Source organism: Lepidothrix coronata, unplaced genomic scaffold (assembly GCF_001604755.1).
Source record: "Lepidothrix coronata isolate B3197 unplaced genomic scaffold, Lepidothrix_coronata-1.0 Scaffold57, whole genome shotgun sequence".
In the NCBI taxonomy this organism is placed as follows: domain Eukaryota; kingdom Metazoa; phylum Chordata; class Aves; order Passeriformes; family Pipridae; genus Lepidothrix; species Lepidothrix coronata.
Window position 1 is genome coordinate 4,560,222 of NW_016690237.1, and position 19,538 is coordinate 4,579,759.

At 42.6% G+C, this 19,538-nt stretch overlaps 2 protein-coding genes across 8 annotated transcripts in view; both read left to right on the forward strand.

The window, feature by feature from the left end:
• The window catches only part of DHRSX (dehydrogenase/reductase X-linked), a 205,655-nt gene that overhangs the window by 29,234 nt on the left and 156,883 nt on the right, over positions 1-19,538 (forward strand). Inside the window, exon 1 of one of the 2 annotated variants that reach the window (XM_017816635.1) lies at positions 12,520-12,666. The exons of the other annotated variant lie outside the window; for it this stretch is intronic. Within the exon in view, the coding sequence (XP_017672124.1) occupies positions 12,555-12,666 (112 nt within the window). The 5' untranslated portion in view covers positions 12,520-12,554. Of the gene's footprint in view, positions 1-12,519; positions 12,667-19,538 lie in introns of those variants that run through there. 2 annotated transcript variants of the gene reach the window in all.
• The window catches only part of ZBED1 (zinc finger BED-type containing 1), a 50,913-nt gene that overhangs the window by 25,646 nt on the left and 5,729 nt on the right, over positions 1-19,538 (forward strand). The window contains exons 1-2 of one of the 6 annotated variants that reach the window (XM_017816628.1): positions 13,535-14,784; positions 19,456-19,506. The exons of 1 other annotated variant lie outside the window; for it this stretch is intronic. The gene's annotated coding sequence lies outside the window, so the exon portion shown is untranslated. Of the gene's footprint in view, positions 1-12,558; positions 12,667-13,298; positions 13,357-13,534; positions 14,785-14,991; positions 19,507-19,538 lie in introns of those variants that run through there. 4 more of the 6 variants (XM_017816630.1, XM_017816632.1, XM_017816631.1 and 1 more) reach the window with 4 other exon arrangements.

A 19,538-nucleotide genomic window follows, 5' to 3' on the forward strand; every position in this document is an offset into this window, starting at 1 on the left:
TACTCTGTAGAGACATCAGAGGCAGCAGCCTCATGCCTGAAGTGCAGGTACAAGGCAGCGAAGAAAGATAAACAGAAGCTTTGCAGACAGTGGACTGAAGCAAGAAAACAATATAATAAATAAATGACTAGGTAGACAAGGTAACAGTTCTTTTCTCATTTCCAAACTCTGCCTAGGAGGGCTGGTAAATAAAACCAGTCAATCTGTGGAGTGATTCCTAGACAAGAAAATGAGTTAATGTGCAGCAGAGCGTGGAGCTGATGGAAGGAATCTGTGTACACCATCACTACTTGCTTGCTCGTTTTACCCTGAAACAAGTATTTCCTATCATCATTAATGATTCTATCTGAGTTGCTGGACAGGGATGATTAAATCACTCCACACCTCAGATATATGTGGTTTTTAGTCCCTAATAATCTGTGTTAGTTTTTTATTAGTGGCTATAAGTTGCCAAGAAATGTATCTTCCAGTAGTGAAACCTATTCTCCTCTCTCTTGTAAATGTGGAATAAATCTGAAGTCAGTAGTGTGCCACTGATGTGTAGCAAGCATAATTGAAGGTAATATGATTTCTGTTTGCAGGCACAATGCTAATACTGAAAGAAGAGAAAAGTTCCCCTTTGTGAAAGAGGCCTGAATGCACCAAAAAATTACATCCTAAGCACTCAAAATCATGTATTTCTTGTGCCTCTCTAAAAGGGTGAATGAATTTCATTCAGAGGACGTAAACCAACCACATAAAATCATATCCAGTTGATTGCCTTTTCTACTAGAATCACTGTAGTTTGTATAAATGGAAACTGGTTGGTCTGGGAGCAAGAAAACCCAAAGCCAAAGTATATATACTGAGTAGAACCATCATCCAGTGCAATGATCAGAAAAATGGCTTGAAGTTATTAAGGGAAAATCACTGAAGCTGTCAGCCTAGTGCATAGCAAAACCCCCCAAAGATAATAGATTGCAATAGATTGGTCTGTGTAGGCAAGAAAATAACAGGGAACACATCTGATTCTTGGTATCTGGAATTTTTTTTTTCTGTGAAAAAATCTGAAGCATCTGTACACTCAACAGGTGTGTTTATTTTCACATATGATATAGTTGGCAGCTTGTGTATCAATGTGTGTATCAAGTGTTTGCTTTTAGAAAATTATATTGATTTTTTTTATCTTTATAGAAAACCCATTGCAATACATAGTATGAGCATAGAGAATGACACAGCAAAAACAAGAGAGAAGTAATCAGCATGGTTCTCTCCCTCCCCCCCTGCAGCAGGAATAAATCATTATAACTGTAAATCAAACAAGTTATTACAAGGCTCAAACAGTCCTGAAAATTTCAAGTAGGAGAAGCAGATAATGAAAGAGGAAAAGTTGAGACCAAGCCTTATATTTAAAATGTTTCAAGAACTCATTGCAAATAGCTTTATTTTTTTTTGTTCTCTTCCTCTCTCCCTTCCTGTCTCAAGTGGACAACGAATATAATTGGAAAAAGAAAGTACAGCAAAAGTATTACTTACACATTGTCCTTAGCAGCATAGTGGCCTAATTCATGAAGGGGTGATGCAGTCCCAGAGTATGGCTGGATGATGGCACAGATGGAGAGCTGTTGTGTGTGCTGATGAGAGGGCAGGTGCTGTCAAAAACCTTTTGCAGCATTCGTTAAGATCCTGGCTCATCTCCATTGGTGGTACCGATCTCATTACTCTCAGCACGTGAAGAGATTTCACCCTCTAAAGTAAGTCAGCACTGGATGGTTGTAATGAGCTGCACCAGTGCTGGAGACTGCCAGGAGAGCCTGGGAGCAGACTTTTTGGAAAATATCTAGTGCAGTTGTCATCTGTATTTTCATATGACCTTGCAGTTCACAACAGGGTAGAGAGCAGCATCGTATGACTAGCCAGTTCTGTGCAGGCCTTAACAAGAACATCCCTTGTCAGTGGTTCACTTATTACTCATACTTTAGTCTCTGCTTAGTTTACACTTAAACCAACACCTCTTTCCGTGTATTAGTCTCAGTTACATTAAGAGACACGCCACAGTACACTGTGAACAGGAGGTGTCTAAGTAAAAGTTAACAGATTGTGTCGTATTGTTAACTCCATCCGAAGAGACTTAAAAGACCTTTTTCAATAAACAGGAAAAGAGTAAGACAAAAAAGCAGTATATAATATAAGTGGTTTAAAAATAGACTGGGAATTTTGCTTTCCTGCCTCATACAGAAATAAAGGGCTGTGCAATGAAATCAGAAGGTGGTGAATTATAAAATGTTAAAATATTTTTTAACGCAATGTATATAATCATATAAAGGAAATGCAGCACAAATAGAAGAAACAATAAAATTAAAAAATAATCTGGAGTATCCTCTACATATCAAATATATATAAAGAGACAATTAATGGCAATAAGACAAAAATGAACAAAATCTTTGGAATTCTAAAGTAACAACCATTACTAAAAATAGCAGTATAATAGGTGAAGATGAGAAGGAAAGTAGAAACTACCATATAGGAGGCTGTCTGCTGAGAAGATTTTAAACTGCCCTCTGAGATATCTGATCCCGATCTCTGTAACAGATATATACAAATCTGTGCTGATTTTCTGTCTCATCCAATGTGGCTGTTCAGTGCCTGATCCTGTCCCTGAACTACAGATCATGCATTCATTCATATGCATTCCGGAAGCTGAGTACAATTTTCTTTCACAACATAATGATTTAAACTAACCTTTTGATTAGCAGCAGGAAAAATTAATAATTAAATACAGAGAAAATTAAACCTGAGGGTTAAAAAAAAAAAGAAAAGCCATTTCTTTGGGCTGGAATACAAGTAAATTTGTGCACTTTTCTATAAACAAACTGTGTTTTGATGAAGCAGGCAAGTACTCTTTGACTTCATACTTTCCCTATTTAATCAACAGCAGCAAGAGTGATACAATCAGATCCTTGATTGCTTTTAATGACATATTGTAAACAGTTGGTTGCAAGACAATGCAAAACCAGGGCATAATTGATATCGTGACAAACAAAAAGACAAGGGAAGCCAGATGCAAAATGTAGTTATTATCTTCACTTTTCCTTGAAAAAAGTAATACTTAAACACAGTGAATTGTCTCTTAATATTAAGAAGCAAAACCCCAATAAAAGGCAAGCTGGCCAGAAGCGAGATGAGTGCAAGACCGAACATGCAAATTGCAGGAAACCCCCTTGTTTTGCAATAAGAAACCCAGCCAGTGAAACTGTGAGCATAAAGCCACTCACCCTGTATATAATGTATGGGTTTGGGTGCTTGCTCTTCTTTAATCTGCAGCAGTAGTAAAGATCTTGGATTTACACTTCTGATAGATAAAAACGTATTCTGTTTGCTAAGGCTTGCAATTTGAACATATGATTACCAGGAGAATTTGCTCTCCATCTCTAAATTTTTATGTAACAAATACATGTTATAGCCAACATAACTCTTTTATTCAAAGTAGTAATGATGCTGTAATGTGATCTATATACAAAAAGATCCCCACTCTTTTGAGGAATGAAGTAACAGTGTAAACCAATCCCTTTAAACGCTTCCCCATTCACTCCTGGGTTCAGGAAATGCCATTCCTCTTCCACCTGATTAATAAAATTTCAAAATGTTATTTTACTATCTGTACATATGCATTTACAATGCATACGTATATTCTTTTTTTTTTTTTCATTATGCAAAGTTGTCTAAAGTCACTTTGGTAATCTAGACCTTAGATAAATCTGCTTTGAAGTGAAGTCAGGGGGTAGGAAAACATGTTCTAGCCAGGATTATAGAATAAAATGTTCTGTAATGCTAAAGCAGCTTATCCTAAACTTATCAATTAACAGTCAGAATGACAGGTCTGAGTGGGTGATGGTCTTTTTGCAAGTTTCTAGAAAACAAATAGCCTAGCTATAAGAAGTAGCTTTAAAGATTGCGACTCATCACTTGAATTGTTGGTTGGTTTGGATTAAGGCCTTTTACTTGATGAAAAATAGTTGTTATAAAATCATTTTAAAAGCTTCTTATGCATGTGAAATACCTATGTCATTTTATAATATTATGCTGGTACTTAAACACATGCTCTTACATACATACACAAAAAAACCCACCCAACCAAATCCAGAACCTAAAAATTTAACATATATACAAGCAGTGATAGCTGAGTCCTTTACGTTAGGCTTATCATCATTAAATACTGAATGCAAATGGCTGATATTACTGAAACAGCAGCAGCAGATTAGAAAGCAATATGAAACCAAGACTAATCCAGAATCTGAAATGCACAATTTCTAACCACTGCACCTCATGGGAATCTGAATTTCAACTATCAGGCTTGAGAAATCTCAGCTCTCGGGGCAGCCAGAGGAGTGAGAAATATCCACTTTGTTACATATTTGAGAATCTCTAGTGAGAGACTTTTAAAAATGTCCAATGTTTCATTCTGTACTGTCTCAGCAGATTGGGATGTGATGATGATGTTGAATTAAACTGCTGTTTTAATAGACTTGGAAATTAAACTATCACAAGTAATGGATTATGTATCATCAAAATAGTTTATGACCTCTGGAAAATATGAAGACTAATATCGTATGTAAAATTGGAATCAGACATAGAATTATAGAGTATTTCAAGTTGGAGGGGGCCCAAAAGGATCGAGTCCAACTCTCTGTTCCTTGCAGGACTGCCTGAAAATAAACCAGGTGACCAAGAGCATTGTCCAGACACTCCTTGAACTCTGGAAGGCTTGGTGCAATGACCACTTCCCTGGGGAGCCTGTTCCAGTGACCAAACAAAACTGATAGTGTTTTCTTAACAACTGCCAGGATGAGCCCTTGGCTTTCTCCAGCCTTTAAATTATTTTATCAGCAGAATGAATTTTCTCTGATAATTTCTTGGGCATACATTCTTGGGCATCAAACTACAATTATGGAACATTTTGTGCTTCCTCAGAGACAAGTGTTAGAGGAGAAAGTGTAAGGTGTGAGCCCTGCTGAATCTTCCCTGCGGTTGTTCTTAAGGCAGTTCGGCACTGATCACACTATGATTTGATTTTATACTGACAAAAATGAGATGAAGAATGAAAAATAAAGCTCAGTGTTTACACTGATCACTGCAAGGGCACGGAATGAGAAAGGGTTTTGCAGATGTCTGCTCTTACGTCATCTATGTCATATGTGAATTTGTCCTCAAGAATAGCAGGACCTCCTTATTATTTTGTTTAACTTTTCCCTTTAAATTTAAAATGTTGTGTCTGTTAATTTCCTGGCCATGTGAGCTTTTTACACTGTTGCTTTGTGCTTAGTAAATTAATATAATGCTATAGAATATCCAAAGTCCAAACCAGTACTCCACAAGCTCAAATAAACAAGTTATATAATGCTGCAATCATTCATTTATTATAGTAAGTGGAAATTTCAAGGCGTACGTAATCTTTTTGGACAACTGACAGGCAGGTGTGATCAAGAGAAAAAGGAATCCAGTGATTGCAGGCAGATAGAGAGACAGGTTTATCTGGGTGATTAGAAAGTGAGATGGAATTGGGAAAAATGAGAGAGAGCGTTGGCTGTCCCAGGACAAGAAAAAGTAGCAGTGCAGAGACTGCTAAGGGGGTTAGAGAAGAAGCTGCAGCAGTAATAAGTGTCTAGGGAGATTAAGGAGAGAGGAGTCGTTGACAAAGAGTAGTACAAAGCATCTGTACCAGAGGGAAGGATAAAAAAAGTGTAGAGTGGGCTTAAAGAACTGCCAGACCCTTTCTGATCTCAGTAGTTCCCCAGTATATTTGATATAGAAGGGAAAAAGATAACATCAGGCTTCAGACACCTCCCAGCTCAGGTCACTGTAGCATCCCTCCTGTTCGTGGTCCACCTCCCTGCACACCCCATAGGCACACTTCCACCTGGGGTTAGGGTGGCCCCAGCCCTGTCACAGGATGGATGGTTTCACTTGACATGGCTTTTCAGCTGCATTTGGTTTCAGACATCCCCACTCTACGGACCAAAAAATTGCCCATCTTCATCCTTCCCACTGTGTGACATCATCTGGGTTAGCAGTGAGCTGGAACATTTTTTAGCAAAGTTAAACCAAAGTGAATCCACCTCTAGCCTTTCTCACAATTCATATCTTGTGTCATCTGCATGTCATCTTCCTTTGCTCAGCATTTGCATCATGTTTCGGCCTGATCCTCCCTCCAACTTGTTCTGTGCATCTCTTAAACCATGGTTGCATTTTCTCTCTCATATGCCACAGTCTAGATAGACAGGCAGCTGGAAAGACCCCAGCCAGTCTTTAACAACAACAACAAAAATAAGAGATGCTCTTCCCATGCTGAAGTTGCAGAGCTATGGGCAGAACCTGCCCCCAAGGAGCTCAGGAAATCTATGCAGTCAAGTGCAAAAGACAACATGTATTAGCTCCCATCTAAGAAGTCAATTGTTGAAACAGGAATACATGAGGAAAAGTATCTTCATGCTGGTGTGAGGCACACACAGACAACCAGGGCACAAAGCCAGGTCCCTTTAGGCTGTACGAAAAGCTTAAAACAGGTAAGAACTGCCCTCTTCAGGCAGCTGCAGGTGCCTCCTCTGCCTGTCTAAAACATTAGCCACAGCCCCAACCTCACATGCATTTCTCTGAGGCATAGCTCTTGCCACTTTGGCCATTTCTGTCCAACTCCGAAGATCCTGACATTCAAACTCCATCTCCCAGCTTCCCTGACCTGGTCAACCGTCTGTCATCAGTGTGAGAACACCCTGCTTATGGTGTGTAGTCACCTGTGTATCTGTAATAAGTGGGACTCAACATGGCTGACATGCTCAAAACCAAGGCTCCCATGTCTTCACAGGATTCAGTCACACCGCTTGCTGAAGTTGACTTTCCCCAGCTGCACCAGCAGTGAGTTTAGTTTGCAGGGAAGTGCCTGCAGACAGCACAAATGAGACCAGTGAACATCGCTACTGAACCTTTAATACTAATAGTAATGGTGTTGTCATAGTCCCACTTGGTTAAGCGTACGGGCAGGACTACATGTACCTGAAGGCTTGTTTGCTCCATTCTCCTCACAAACCTTGCCTTGCATAATATTATTGTACACAGTACTCAAGTATTCTTGCAAGCAGCTGCAACAAAAATACAGGTGCAGATCAACCCATGATGCCCAGTTTTTGAGGGGCGATTCTGCTTTTTTAATTCCTTCATATCAGAATGATGCTAAACCATGTATCTGATGAAAGGTGTGTTTATCTAAGGAAGAGATCAAAGGCATGGAGGACCAGGGTGTCATGGAAGACGCTTGCTTTGGACCGTAATAATCTTCCTGGCTGTTAGCTGAACATTAACAAAATAGTCTTAGCTAGAGGTGGAGCAGTGTTGCACAGGGAATGCCCCAGGTGCTTGCAGACATCCCTATACAAACACTGAAATAACCATGTAGCAGTTATTGACACTAGATATGTTTTAACACAAATGAACTAACTGTCAACAAATCCATTTCTATAGTGGGCATAATTAATCTTTTTTCAATAGCATTATTTTATTGGTGTTGGAATATTGCCGGTACACCTTGCTTATTTAAATCTGTTTGAAATTCCTCTGCTCATCTCCTGCCTTGACTAACAGAAATAACACAGTGCCATTATGGTGCAGTAGCTTTTCCCTTATCCCATCTGAGACATTAAGGAATATGTTAGCCAGGGTTGGATGTGGAATGGAAGCTTGACACCCTGCTCTTATTTTGCTCTGATTTCTCAGTGGAAATCAATCACTTTGTTTTTGCTCTTGTTTTACTGTGGGGTTTTGTTTCTGTTCAATATGCTGATTCTTATCTCCTGAGTTCTTATCATCACTTCTGTGCAGGATCTTGTCAAAGGGCTTTTGAAACTTCATGTGTGTTAATCAATCAGTTTATCTACTTACAGACATTTTCCAATAAATCCAGGAATTATGTAAGACCTAATATCCACTGCTGAAATGCTAGTTATATTTAGAATTTCCATATGACTTGTTCTTTTGGCCAAGTTAAGTTACTGAGTACAGTCTGAAGGCCATTAATACCCGTAGATTTGGTATTTTTAAGTGGTTTATGGCAAAAGTTGTTTTTAACAAAAACTTGTGTATTTTTGTTAGCAGTTCACCTGCTTTATACTTACGTTCCTGTAGAAGTTTTGTGTGTAAACGTTTGATGATTTATTAAAAATTATTTTTATTTTTGTTATTGCTTTTTTTTCTGCATACCTTCTTCTGACTCTGGCCTCTGAGTCTCGACTAAACTGCAGAGGGGATACTCAGAACTTACCTGATATGGAGAAGGCATATCAGGGGAGGAGAATGCAAATTCAGACCCAACTACTCATTCTCCAGGCTTTCCAGACCAGATACATCCTGAAAGTGTGACATGCACTGAAAACTTAAGATGCACCAATATAATAGTTGCTGCAGAGATGGTCGATTTAAATAAAACTCAGCAGGAGTAATAAGCACACTATGCTTCTTGCATAATAGCTGAGAGGTTTGAGCATTTGGTGTAAAAGGGGAAGTGTCCCTATTCTCAGACTCTATTTGCATTTATTAGTCCATATTTCATTCTGTTCTTCTCTAGTCTAAAAAGCATGGGCTCTTCAGGGAATATGGATTGGAACAGTGTCGCCTCATTCCTATGAACTTAAATGCTAGGCTAAAAACCCTTAGACTTCTTTGCTTTACTGTGTTCCTGGGCTTCACATCCTTATGACTACAGCCTCACCGTCAAGGGTCAGTTTTTCACAGTGAGACCACTTTCTTTGAAAAGTGAGAAATCTGAAAAAGACTGAGAGGGATCAAAAGTCATCCGTCTTCCTAGGCAAATGCTGCAGTACTAGTTGTTACACAGAAGGTCAGTCTTACACTGTCTGCTATCTATCCTCCCTAGTGTTACTTAAGAAAAATAAATGTGTCCCATCAAATGATTGCCCACAGCAGAGGACCCTGCTCTCAGTCCCTGGGACTTTCTACTGCGTAGCTCACAGACACCTCTCCCACTGGCAAAATTTCTTTCCTCTTCCAAGTAAGTGACCCTCCCCAAGCTACTACAAAGACTGCCCAAGAGCTTACTGCTCCACATAGTCCTGCTATGCTCAAATGCCCAATATTAGGCAAAACAATGCCTAGTTTGAGGGTATCTAAAATTACTCTTCTTTTGCATAAAGGTAGGGGGGAAAAAGCATATGCAATCTGTCAAAATTGTCTGCAGGTGCTCAAAACCCTACATGAGTTCCAGATGCAATCCCAAATGACTGTTTCCCAGCACTGCCTATTACTGTGAGCAACTCCCTACTGAACCTGAAAGCTCCTCAGGCATTTAACTATATTCACCCACACATGCTAAGGAGATCCTGTTCTGGGAAGATACGTACTTATCTCTTGCCTCAAGTCCCAATACAATCCAGCTTAGGAAGACAGGCATTTAAATCCCTTCTAGAAGCCTGAAAAATTAGCAGCAGTCAGAATTATGTCTGGCTTCTTCCGGCATGGGCCATCAGCTTTGACATACATTTAGAGAGTGTGTCTTGAGCTAAGCACAGGAGGGCAGGTGTACATTTTACCATTTGAGAGGGATTGATGTGTCACCATCGACATCTTATGAGACTGCCCCAACTATTACGCCACGCTTGGGCAAAAATCATCAACCTCTCCTACTGAACTTGAACCACTGTGTGGTGAATACGAGGAGTTGTTGGCTCCAGTTCTCATCTCAAGAGGAGAAAAACCAAGGGGAGCAAACTCACATACCTGGAAAAGATGTGCCATACAGGAGAAAAGAAAAACAAGGCATAACCTCATAACCCTCCACCCCGTGCCAGAGAGTGCCTGAACTGCTAGAATAACCTTGGGTTTGCTTTTGTCTTCTCTGATGTGGGCCCATGCCTCATGTGTTCCTGGCTGCACAGGCCCTCAGCTGCAACGCCTACCTTCCATACTAGCTGATGGTTGTTGAGTATGCCATTCTGCTGGGAAGTTTGATCTCAGGGTTTAATTAGAGTCTAGAAATATCATCCACTTCCTTTCTTATGGGTTTTTGCATCTTTATGCAAAATGTGGATGGAAGCACTGTGATCTCATTAATGTCAGTCCTGCAGGAGGGACAGAGAGACTGGAGCATGTGTCGATGGAGCGTTAGGAGTGTTTCTGATGAGCTTCCAAGAGAATATCACTGCACTAGCTGCAGGCTGGCTTTGTCCACTGGCACTGTGAGTTCACTTGCAATTAATGGAAAGGAGGAGGCACTCTAGGTGCCTCCAAGAAAGCTGTCAATTTTCTGCAGGTCTTCAGAAGTGCCTCTCTTTCTGTCCTGTGCCAATAAGCAAAGCTGAGGAATTAGACTGCTCCTTTTGTCCCTTCTAGGGCTAAGACACCTAAAATTTCATTGAGGTAATAACATCTCAGTGAGGTATCTAAAGTAGATGGATGAGATTCCAGCCTGAATACTTGAGGCTTTGCAGTGAATGATTGCAAGAAGAAAACCCAAAGTGTCAATAGGAAGATGCAGACTATTGAAAACTGAGGAAAAGGAAGTATCGACTAAAATTAGGGTGGTATTATAAGACAATATTTGAAAAGAATCAAAGACTTACAGCCTTTTGTTAATATTTTCATTTCTCCTCTATGCCCCATAAGGCTTTAGAAAAAATAATTTAATATTATGTAAACAAATTTTCCTCATCCTTTCTGTGAAGCCGTACTCATGAACCACAAAGGGTTGAAAATAATTGTAACACCCTGAGAAAAAGTAGTGGGACCAATAAGACTAGAATGTCAACCCATCAGTTTTCCCCCACTTAGCCTAATTCTTTGGATAGCGTTGTCTGATAAAAGACAGAGGAGTATTTATTGCAGTAGTTTGAATACGCATCAATTGATTCTGTTATACTAGAAAACCTGAGAAAGCATGGTACATTTATATATAGATTGTGTAAATACACTGTAGGCAAGTTTCACAGTTTAATGTTGAAAGAGCTTTCATTAATGCTGTAGTCCTGAGAAAAGTATGTAAAGCAACTTAAAAGAGGCGAGATTTGATTTTTACTGAGATAAGTTGAAAGAATAATTCACGTTTACTAAATGTCAGTGTTTATTCTTTCATGTCTTTTTATGTGTTGCTCTTTTACTGCTCCATGCATGGTTGCAAAAAATATACATTAAGAATGAATCCCTCACTGATGTGACTTCATGATGTTTATTATTTATGTTTGCATAATTTCATGTGTTAATAAAAAAAATAATCACCAAAGATACATAAAATTAAATGCCTGGTTTTGTCCTGGAGCAACTACACACTGTGCTTTTACTTTATGTGTAGTTCTGACAGAAGACAGAAAGTCAGTTCTTCTCAGCAATGTGATCTGACACTGAAAAAGTATGTTGTTAATTGTATTTTTTTCTAGAAAGTATGGAGTGTTTTTTTTAAAGGGCAAGAGGAGATTACATTTCAAATGCACTTCCAGAACTTTGTATGGCTTCCCATCATTCTCAAAGACAAAAAGTTACGTAAAGATTTGAAGTTGAATATAAAGGTCAATGTCTCCTATTGTGTTTTTTTGTGTTTTTTGTTTGTTTGTTTGTTTGTTTTTTCTGGTTGGTTTTGGTTTGGTTTTGTATCAATATTGAGACTCATCTGCATTTATGAAAACCTGCCAGCTCTTGAATGAAAACCACGACGTTAGGACAAGGCGCTGTTATTTCCTGTAGCCGAAACCAGCCAACTACCAGAAGAACTGGTAGGTAGGATGCGCTCTTCTGTCCCGAGTACTCGGCGTTTTAAAAATAAGGCTGAGGATTGAAAACTGGTAACACCAAGTTATATCATTCGATACAACAGGTATCGCTGTAAAGAATGCATTCGTGAGGCTGGTATAAAATTCAGGCTTCTGGTGTAGGAAAGCTCTGTATATTGAGCTGTATTTGGAGAAATTGGTACCTGCAACTGAGACCACGAGAGCTTGAGGTCACAGGGGCCGTGCCCAGCCGCAGCGATGCCCGTGGGAGTCAGCAGCAGCCCCTCCTCTGTGCCAGAGAGAAGGGAAATGGAGGGACAACCCGATAAGCGCTTTCAGCCACGGGATGCTGAGGCAGCGCCGTGTGCCTCGACCCCCCTGGGCACTGCCTGCTTGTAGCTGCCACAGACCTGGCAGCGAGTCATTGCGCCCCTGCCCCTCCGGCCTCACCGGACGGGCTGTCACACCGCCCCTGCCTCCCCGTCAAGTCACACACGCCGGCCCTCGCCCCCTCCCCAGCTCCCCTGGCGTCCCGGCGGAGGCCGAGCCGCCGCCCCGTCGTTGCCGCCGCCGAGGCCGGTCCGCCCGCCGCCGCCCCTTCCCTTCCCCCGCCACCGCACATGCCCAGAAGGGCGGGAGCCGCGGCGAGCCCGGGCGCTGCTGTGACAGCGGCGGCGCTTTCCCTTCCGTGGGTGGGTGGGGGCCGCGCCGCCCCCTGGCCCGGCGGAGACACCGCGCTGGCCGCCCGCTGCTCGAGTGCCTTCCCCGCCGCGCCCCGAGCCCGCCGCCGCCGCGGGGCGGGAGGCGGCCATGTCGCTATTGTCTGCGCTGGTGCCCTTGCTCCGGGTGTACTGCATCGGCCTCCGCGTCATCCTGCACCAGCTGCGCCGCCGCTTTCACTCGCGCTGCCGCCCGGTCTCAGGTGAGCACCGCAGCCGGCGCCGCGGGGCGGGGCGGCTCTGGGCCGGGGCTGGCGGTCCCCGCCGCGGAGAGGGGAAAGTTTGTCGAGCCTCCCGCCGCGGGCAGCACCGGGGCGAGGCTGCGCGGCCCGGCCGAGGGCAGCCGTACTGGACAGGACAGGGTAGGGTAGGACAGGACAGGGTAGGACAGGACAGGACAGGACAGGGCAGGGCAGGGCAGCCGCGACCTTGGTCGCAGCGCGGGTCGGCCAGGCCGCGCCGCATCCGCCGCAGCGGGCCAGGGGCTAACGCGCCGCGGCGGCCCCAGCACGGGCGCCGCCGGGCTCCTCCCCCGCTCCCCTCCGCCGGCCGAGCAGGACCCGCTGGGCCGCCCCAGGGCAGCGGCCCGGGGGGCTGCGGCTGGTGGGGCGCCCTCCCCGCCCCCGCTGCGCCCCGCCTTCGCTGCCGGCGGCGGGCCCCGGTCCCACCGCCCCGTCCGGCCCCCGGGCCGCGGCCGCCCCGGACGCGGGGCGGGGCGGGGGCCGGGCGCCTGGCTGCACGCCGGCCTGACTGCGGCCTCGGGAGGCGGCGCGGGGGCTCTGCGCCCGAGGGTCCCCGCTTCTCCTCTTCCTCTCTTTGGCTTTCTGACGGTGTCGCCTCAGACCTCGACTCAGAGCCGCGCGGGCGCTCCCTCCCTCCCTCTCTCTGCCCAGGTAGGTGCTCGGAAGGCGGGTAGCGGCGGGCAGCTCCTGCCGCCGCCCACTGTGCCCCCACCCCGCCGGGCGGCTGGGACCGCCGGCCCCGGCTTCCCGTCCCAGCCGCTCCAGGAGGGGAATGAACCCGCGCTCCAAAAGCTTTGATACCGGCTGTCACTCGCTGACAGCCTTTAAGCTGACAAGTGAGTGACACTCGTAATTTTTAGTAAAGGACTCCAGGTTAGTCGTTTGTTTGAGAAGTTAGGTTTTTGCACTTTTCCGATTTGGATCAACAGCATGTTTAATGCTGACTAGAGCAAACTTTTGAGTTTGCTAGAAAAAACAACCGTCTCAATTTCCTTCTTCCTCTCATTACTCTTGCAGACTTTAAAATGCTTCTGAGTTTATAAACTTACAGCAAACTAGAAGTCCGGACGGATGCATAGGTTATCATCAGAGGCAAGCGTACAACTGCATGCAAGTCTATGCCTTTAACTTCCTCTGCTTAGCAGCCAGTAAGCCTTTGTGGCCCTGTCAATAGTTTTAACCAGAGGAACAGTAAAAAAAGTAGTATTGAAAGGGCCTGGTGTTTTAGTGAGGAGTTGAGGCAGATGAGGAAATTGGTATAGAGAGTATCTGAATTACTGAGGAGGAGATAGCACACCACAAAGTAAGAGTATATTTGTCCATTTCATCACATGTGGCATCCTTGGGTAGCGTTTTGTCTTCTTTTTGTTCATTCTTGATTCTTCTGCTGGGATTCCCTTTCTTATTCTCAGAAGACACCAATAAAACCCCCAAACAAACGAGAAGACCCTGGTGACAGAAAAGACAGATGCATGTACAGTTTGAAGTCATCTGAGCATTTTTCTAGTGTTAGTGTTTCTTGGCAGAGCAAAGCTGGGTATTGTGCCTAGGGTGTGTAACACTTTCCAAATCTTTTTTTGAACCGCAGAGAATCGACATGACGAAAATGTGACCCGAGTGTTTTGTTGCAGTCTGCTCTTAGCTACTATTAAAAAAAAGTGTTGAATTTGGAAATGCCGGAGGAAGACAGTGAAGATCCAACCTGGGAAACGTCATTTACCTGAGTAGGACCAGGGAAGATTTGACAGATGTGAAAAGCTTTCTTTGAGCCCTAACTCTGGGTGTCTTTTTCCAAGGACAAGTGGTTTCCTCCTCAGCTAGTTGTTCGCACGCAGTTCCCTCTTAGCAGTTACTTGCTGCCTTGCTCCAACTTGATGTGTCCAGCCATTGCTTAAAAAAGTGAATCAGCTTGTCAACTGGAACCTTTTTACCCAAATTAACCTTGTTTCTGTAATAGCTTCAAAGTAGTGGTGGCAGTGCAACAAAAAGGAGAAGTATTGTTAGAACAAGCTTGGATCAGTAAACTACAGTTGCTGTAAGAAAACGCCAAGTAACTTTTTCAGACTGTACTCTAGAAAGGTGTGTATGTTTAACATTTTCTATATATTTTCTACATCTATTCTTACAAGAACAGGCATTTTATTGTCAGGGTGCCTTACTGGGGTAGAGCCTGGAGCAGCAAAGCAGGGCTGGGAAGGGCAGGATGGGGCAGCAGAGCCAACCATGCCTCTGATCCCGGCTCCCTTGGCTACAGTTTCCTCAGTGGAGTTCTCACTCTTTGTACAGCAGTGGTGCAGCTCTCCTGTGGAAGGTTTAAAACAGATGGATGCCTGGTGGCTCATCCTTGAGCTCTGTGGGTGAGTAAAGGGATCTGGTGTCAGTGCAGCCCTTCTGCCTCTGAATTTTCCAAGAAAAGCTTGCTTTCTTACCTTTGCCGAGAAGTGCTCTTGGATTTTAATTCAAGTAAACAAAATTAGTTTCATTTTTCTTTTATTTTTTCTTGACCCTAACTTAAGAGTTGTATGCTCTTGGCACATGTGCTTTCACATGGCTTTTAAAAGTGACCATCTGTTCTGTCATATCTTACTGCAGTTTATCTGATTTTTAAAGATAGGATTCAAAACAGCTTTTTGGAGAGAGAGGACATTTTAAACTCTGAAATCTAGATTCAGTGCAAAAACTTGGTAATTGTTAGTTGCAAACCAAAAAGACAGTAATATTCACTATTCAGTTGACCTGAAATTCTGATCATGAAGGTCAGGGAAAGGAATACAGAGCTGGGACGATAATTGGGGTGCAGTCAGCGATTGTTTTCACTAACTAAAGTCAGTGTGCAGGAAAGTGCAGAAATTAAGGGCAACTTAGGTTAAACTTACTTTAAAACATTTTTGCAAGTAGTAAGTGCATAAATGGTATAACTGCCAATATGTAGTGTAAACTCTGTTAGTATTCAATGGTTTAAATGATTAATAGTTTCATTAGAAATTACTGCTTTGCCTTCTTTTACAGTGCTTAATCTTAATTAATTGGAGGGAAAAAAAAAGCCTTGCATGACTAAAGTTCTTGATATAAACAACTTTTTAAAAACACAAATCTAATCATTGGATTAATAAAAGATAAATTAATATCAATTGTGGCACCAGGATATTAATAGTGGAAATGTGATCACTGAAAGTCATGCTACTGATAACAAAAATCATTCATATAATAAAAATATTCCCTTTTCATATTTTAAAAGCTTCTCAAGGAGTTTATTTGGCATCTTTCTCCTGCATTCTCTCTTCTACTGTACATAATTCATTGAAATTTGGTAGGGAAAGCCTACATGCTAAATGTTTTATAGTAGTTTTGAAGTCTTTTTAGTTAAATTTTGTACCTGCAAAGTGTAGAAACCTGACTCTGAAGAAGATAGTAATACGGATGAAGTTCAGAAGACCTTAAACGTGACTCCTGTTCTTCATAAAAGTGATTGAAATTTCAGATGTATTTTTTATTTGTCCCAGTTTCTAGTTATTCAGTGTCATTTGAACCAGTTTCTTTACAGTTAATCGTGAAATATTGATTTGGGAACATGCATCTTTTAATTTTGATTCATGTATCGAAGGCTTTTACTTTAAATGAGTAAACCACAATGAGAGATCAAGCACTTCCTGATCAAAGCTGTGTGAGTTCAAGGTTGTAAATCCTCCAGAGGTGAGTAGAGAAGTGACCAGGTAGGACAGATTAATGGCAAGCAAAAATAAAGTTGCATCTACCAACTTAAACCCTCTCCCCCATGCACGCACCTGAGAGAGTTATTAAGCTAGTTTCAGAAGTGAAGAAACTATATGTTGTTTCTGTACTGACTGAGGCAAGGGTTGTGGACAGCGATACCTGTGGTGTAGGTAGACAAGGTGCCATCCCTGTGCATGCACAAGGGGGCAGACCTAAGGTTGCAGGGTGGCTGCACACCCCACGTTTCCTCACATCCCCATGCTTGGTTTCACAATCCAAGTGACTCTCGTATGGGTTTTGAACCCATTTTCTTCATGGAGGGAGAATGAGAGGGGTCTGAGAAGTGTGAGGAGGCAGCACAGTCTGCCCCAGGGACAACAGGGATGAGGTGCTAGGGCTAGGAAATCTGGACTCTTCCCTCTTTTCCTCCTGTGGCAGATGAATGTGCTGCAAAGCCAACAGAGGATCCTCTCTGCAGGCTCTTAGAAACCTCAGTCCCAGTACTGGCTGGTGGTGTTAGCCAGCTGCATGGAGAAAGTGAGGGAAACAGCAGCTCTCCGAAGGTGTGCTCTGTTTCATGTGGGTGGGAATAAAGGGAGAAAGGAAGAGGCAGGTTTGTAGCCTGGAGGCTTCTGCGTGCACAAGGTTTTTCAGCAAACCATAGTGGGACTATATTGTTTTACCATGGAAAAGTTCAGCAAGCTAAAAGAGAGCATTTCCATCAGCTGTCCTTGTAATAAGCTGAGGCACTTCCCAAAGGCAGCAAGATGCTTCATTCCCAGTGGATTTTATTCAACCAGTTACTGGTGTCTTCAGCTTGCCTCAGAGCTGAAGCTGCTGCTGTTCTTGCCAAGACAAGGCTGGGAACACTTTCACTGAAAAAGGAAAGGTTTACCTCTTTTAGAAAGATGAGAGGTGCGGTGTTTTTGGTTTGTGTTCATAATGCCAGTTTTACTGTGTAACACTCTAGGAGAGGCAGGGATGATTAGCAGTTTATATTTGAGCTATTATGACAGCTGAAGTGTGGCTTACAGCATTATAATAAAGGCTGTGTTATGCTGGCATATCCTTATCTGTGGCAGTTCTCCTCTGTGCCACTGTCACCAAGTGCCAGGTACCTCTTAAAACAATTGCAAAGCTGTAACATACATAAGAATAAAGGGGAGGGTGAGTCTGTAACACTCCCATACTCTAAAATAACTTCTACTTTATCAGTCTGTGATGAACTTTTTATGATCCAAGGTGTGTCATACTAAGTTTAGATATTAAAGACACATCAACTTTTTTATTACGGTGCCTTCCTCCTTGCTTTCAGGAATTGCCAGATAACTGCAGAGGAAACTGTAAGGTTTAGTGAAATGCCATGAGCCTCTATGTTTCTTTGAGACACCCTGTCATGGGTTGAAATAGAGGGATCTAAAAGCAATAACAATATATATTGATATGTCTTGTCAATGCACAGTCTGATGCTGTGGCAGGGTTACATCATTACACATTGCACCACTTTGTCTTTCAAAATCATCACTTTTTGTGGGATTGCATACCTTGGTGCTGTTGATACGTCTTTGGAATTAGGCAGCATTACCATGTTGAATCAATAGTTTATCCTGGCAACTTAAAGACACTGAATGAATCACAGTAGAAGGCACGCTAGTAGGCAGAACATTGCCCCTCCCTCAAAATGTCTACACCCAGAAGTAAATCTTCAGAACAAATCCAATAAAATGCTTGCCCTGCATCTCTCATTCTGCTTCTAAACCAACAGCTTTGTTTAGGTAAATATGTTTAGTCTTGGTTAACCTGTCTTTGGTTTTTCATTCAAGACATTCAGAAAATGTTTCTAAATACCAGCTGTAGTTCAGAGAGGAAAGTATCTTTTCTAGAGAATGTTCATCAACAGAGAAGCTTGCACAAATACATTTATTTTTATTCATATTCTCTTGCAGCAACATGAAAAAGTCAGATTGTTTCTTCCTGCCCCAACCAGGCAGTCTTACCAGCTGAGGATTTCTGGGCTTGGGTGCAAGTACGGCTCCTGAGGAGCAGAGAAGGAGCAATGCCATTGCTTTCAGGCCAGTGCTCCTGATGTTCCTCTCCTGTTCTCTTCCCCTGGAATTTTGTGGAGGAGGTTGTATCCATGTTTAGCTGATAGCTTCCTTCTCCTTCCCAGTCCTGGCCAAGGCCCTGGCAAAGATCTTGTTGCTGTCACGGTGGTGTGGAAGAAATAGAGAAGCATCAGGGTACAGTCATGCTGTGCTGTGACTTGGCTTTTTGATGTAGTGAAACCAGCTCCAGCTGCTGGCCCTGTGCACAGAGACACTGTAGGCCTCATGTACTTGCATGTGACTGTTTGCACAAGAAGCATTTTCCTGTGCAGATATTGAGGTACAGATTGCCAAGTCTTGCCCTATCGCTACACGCATCTCTAGAGTGTCACCCCCTCCTGACTTCTCTAGCCTTTTGAAGAAAATACAGTAAAATTATTTTCCAGCTGATGTGGATAAAAACATTTATTAGTGCTTCCCTGTCTGCTTTTCCTGTAATTATAATGCTCTGTTATTCCAGGGACAGGAAAAGTGTCAGGTATATATTGTTGATCTGCATGTAGGTTCAAGCTCCTTTTCCTTTTATTTCAGTCAGAAAACATTTTTACATTTCAGAGAAGCAGATTAATGTTATAATTTGCATCACAGATTTTATTTTTTTTAAGCAAAAGCTGGAACAAGCAAAACTTCTTTCAAAATAAACAAGAAAACTTTTGCTCCTTCAGTATCAAGTTTCAATTGAACTAAATGTTAACAGCAAAGTTCAGTAATTTTTAGGCAAGAGGATGTTGGTCTAACCCTAACTAAAGAGGCAGGAAAATGCTATAGCAGATGACCAGTTTGTGTGACAGTAATGTATCAACTCTGTGGTGGTGGTTACACTTTCTCTACCCAGAATTATATAATTCCAGAAACAAGATTTATGCAGATCTTCTAGCTCAGTTTCACAGAAAACTTTTTAATTTTTGACATTCTGTTGGGCTTCTTGTAGGTCACACTTCCTGCAAATCTCATCTTGAAATTTGCAAATGTAATTTGTAAGGTAGGTTTCTTGATACATTCACAGAAACGCTG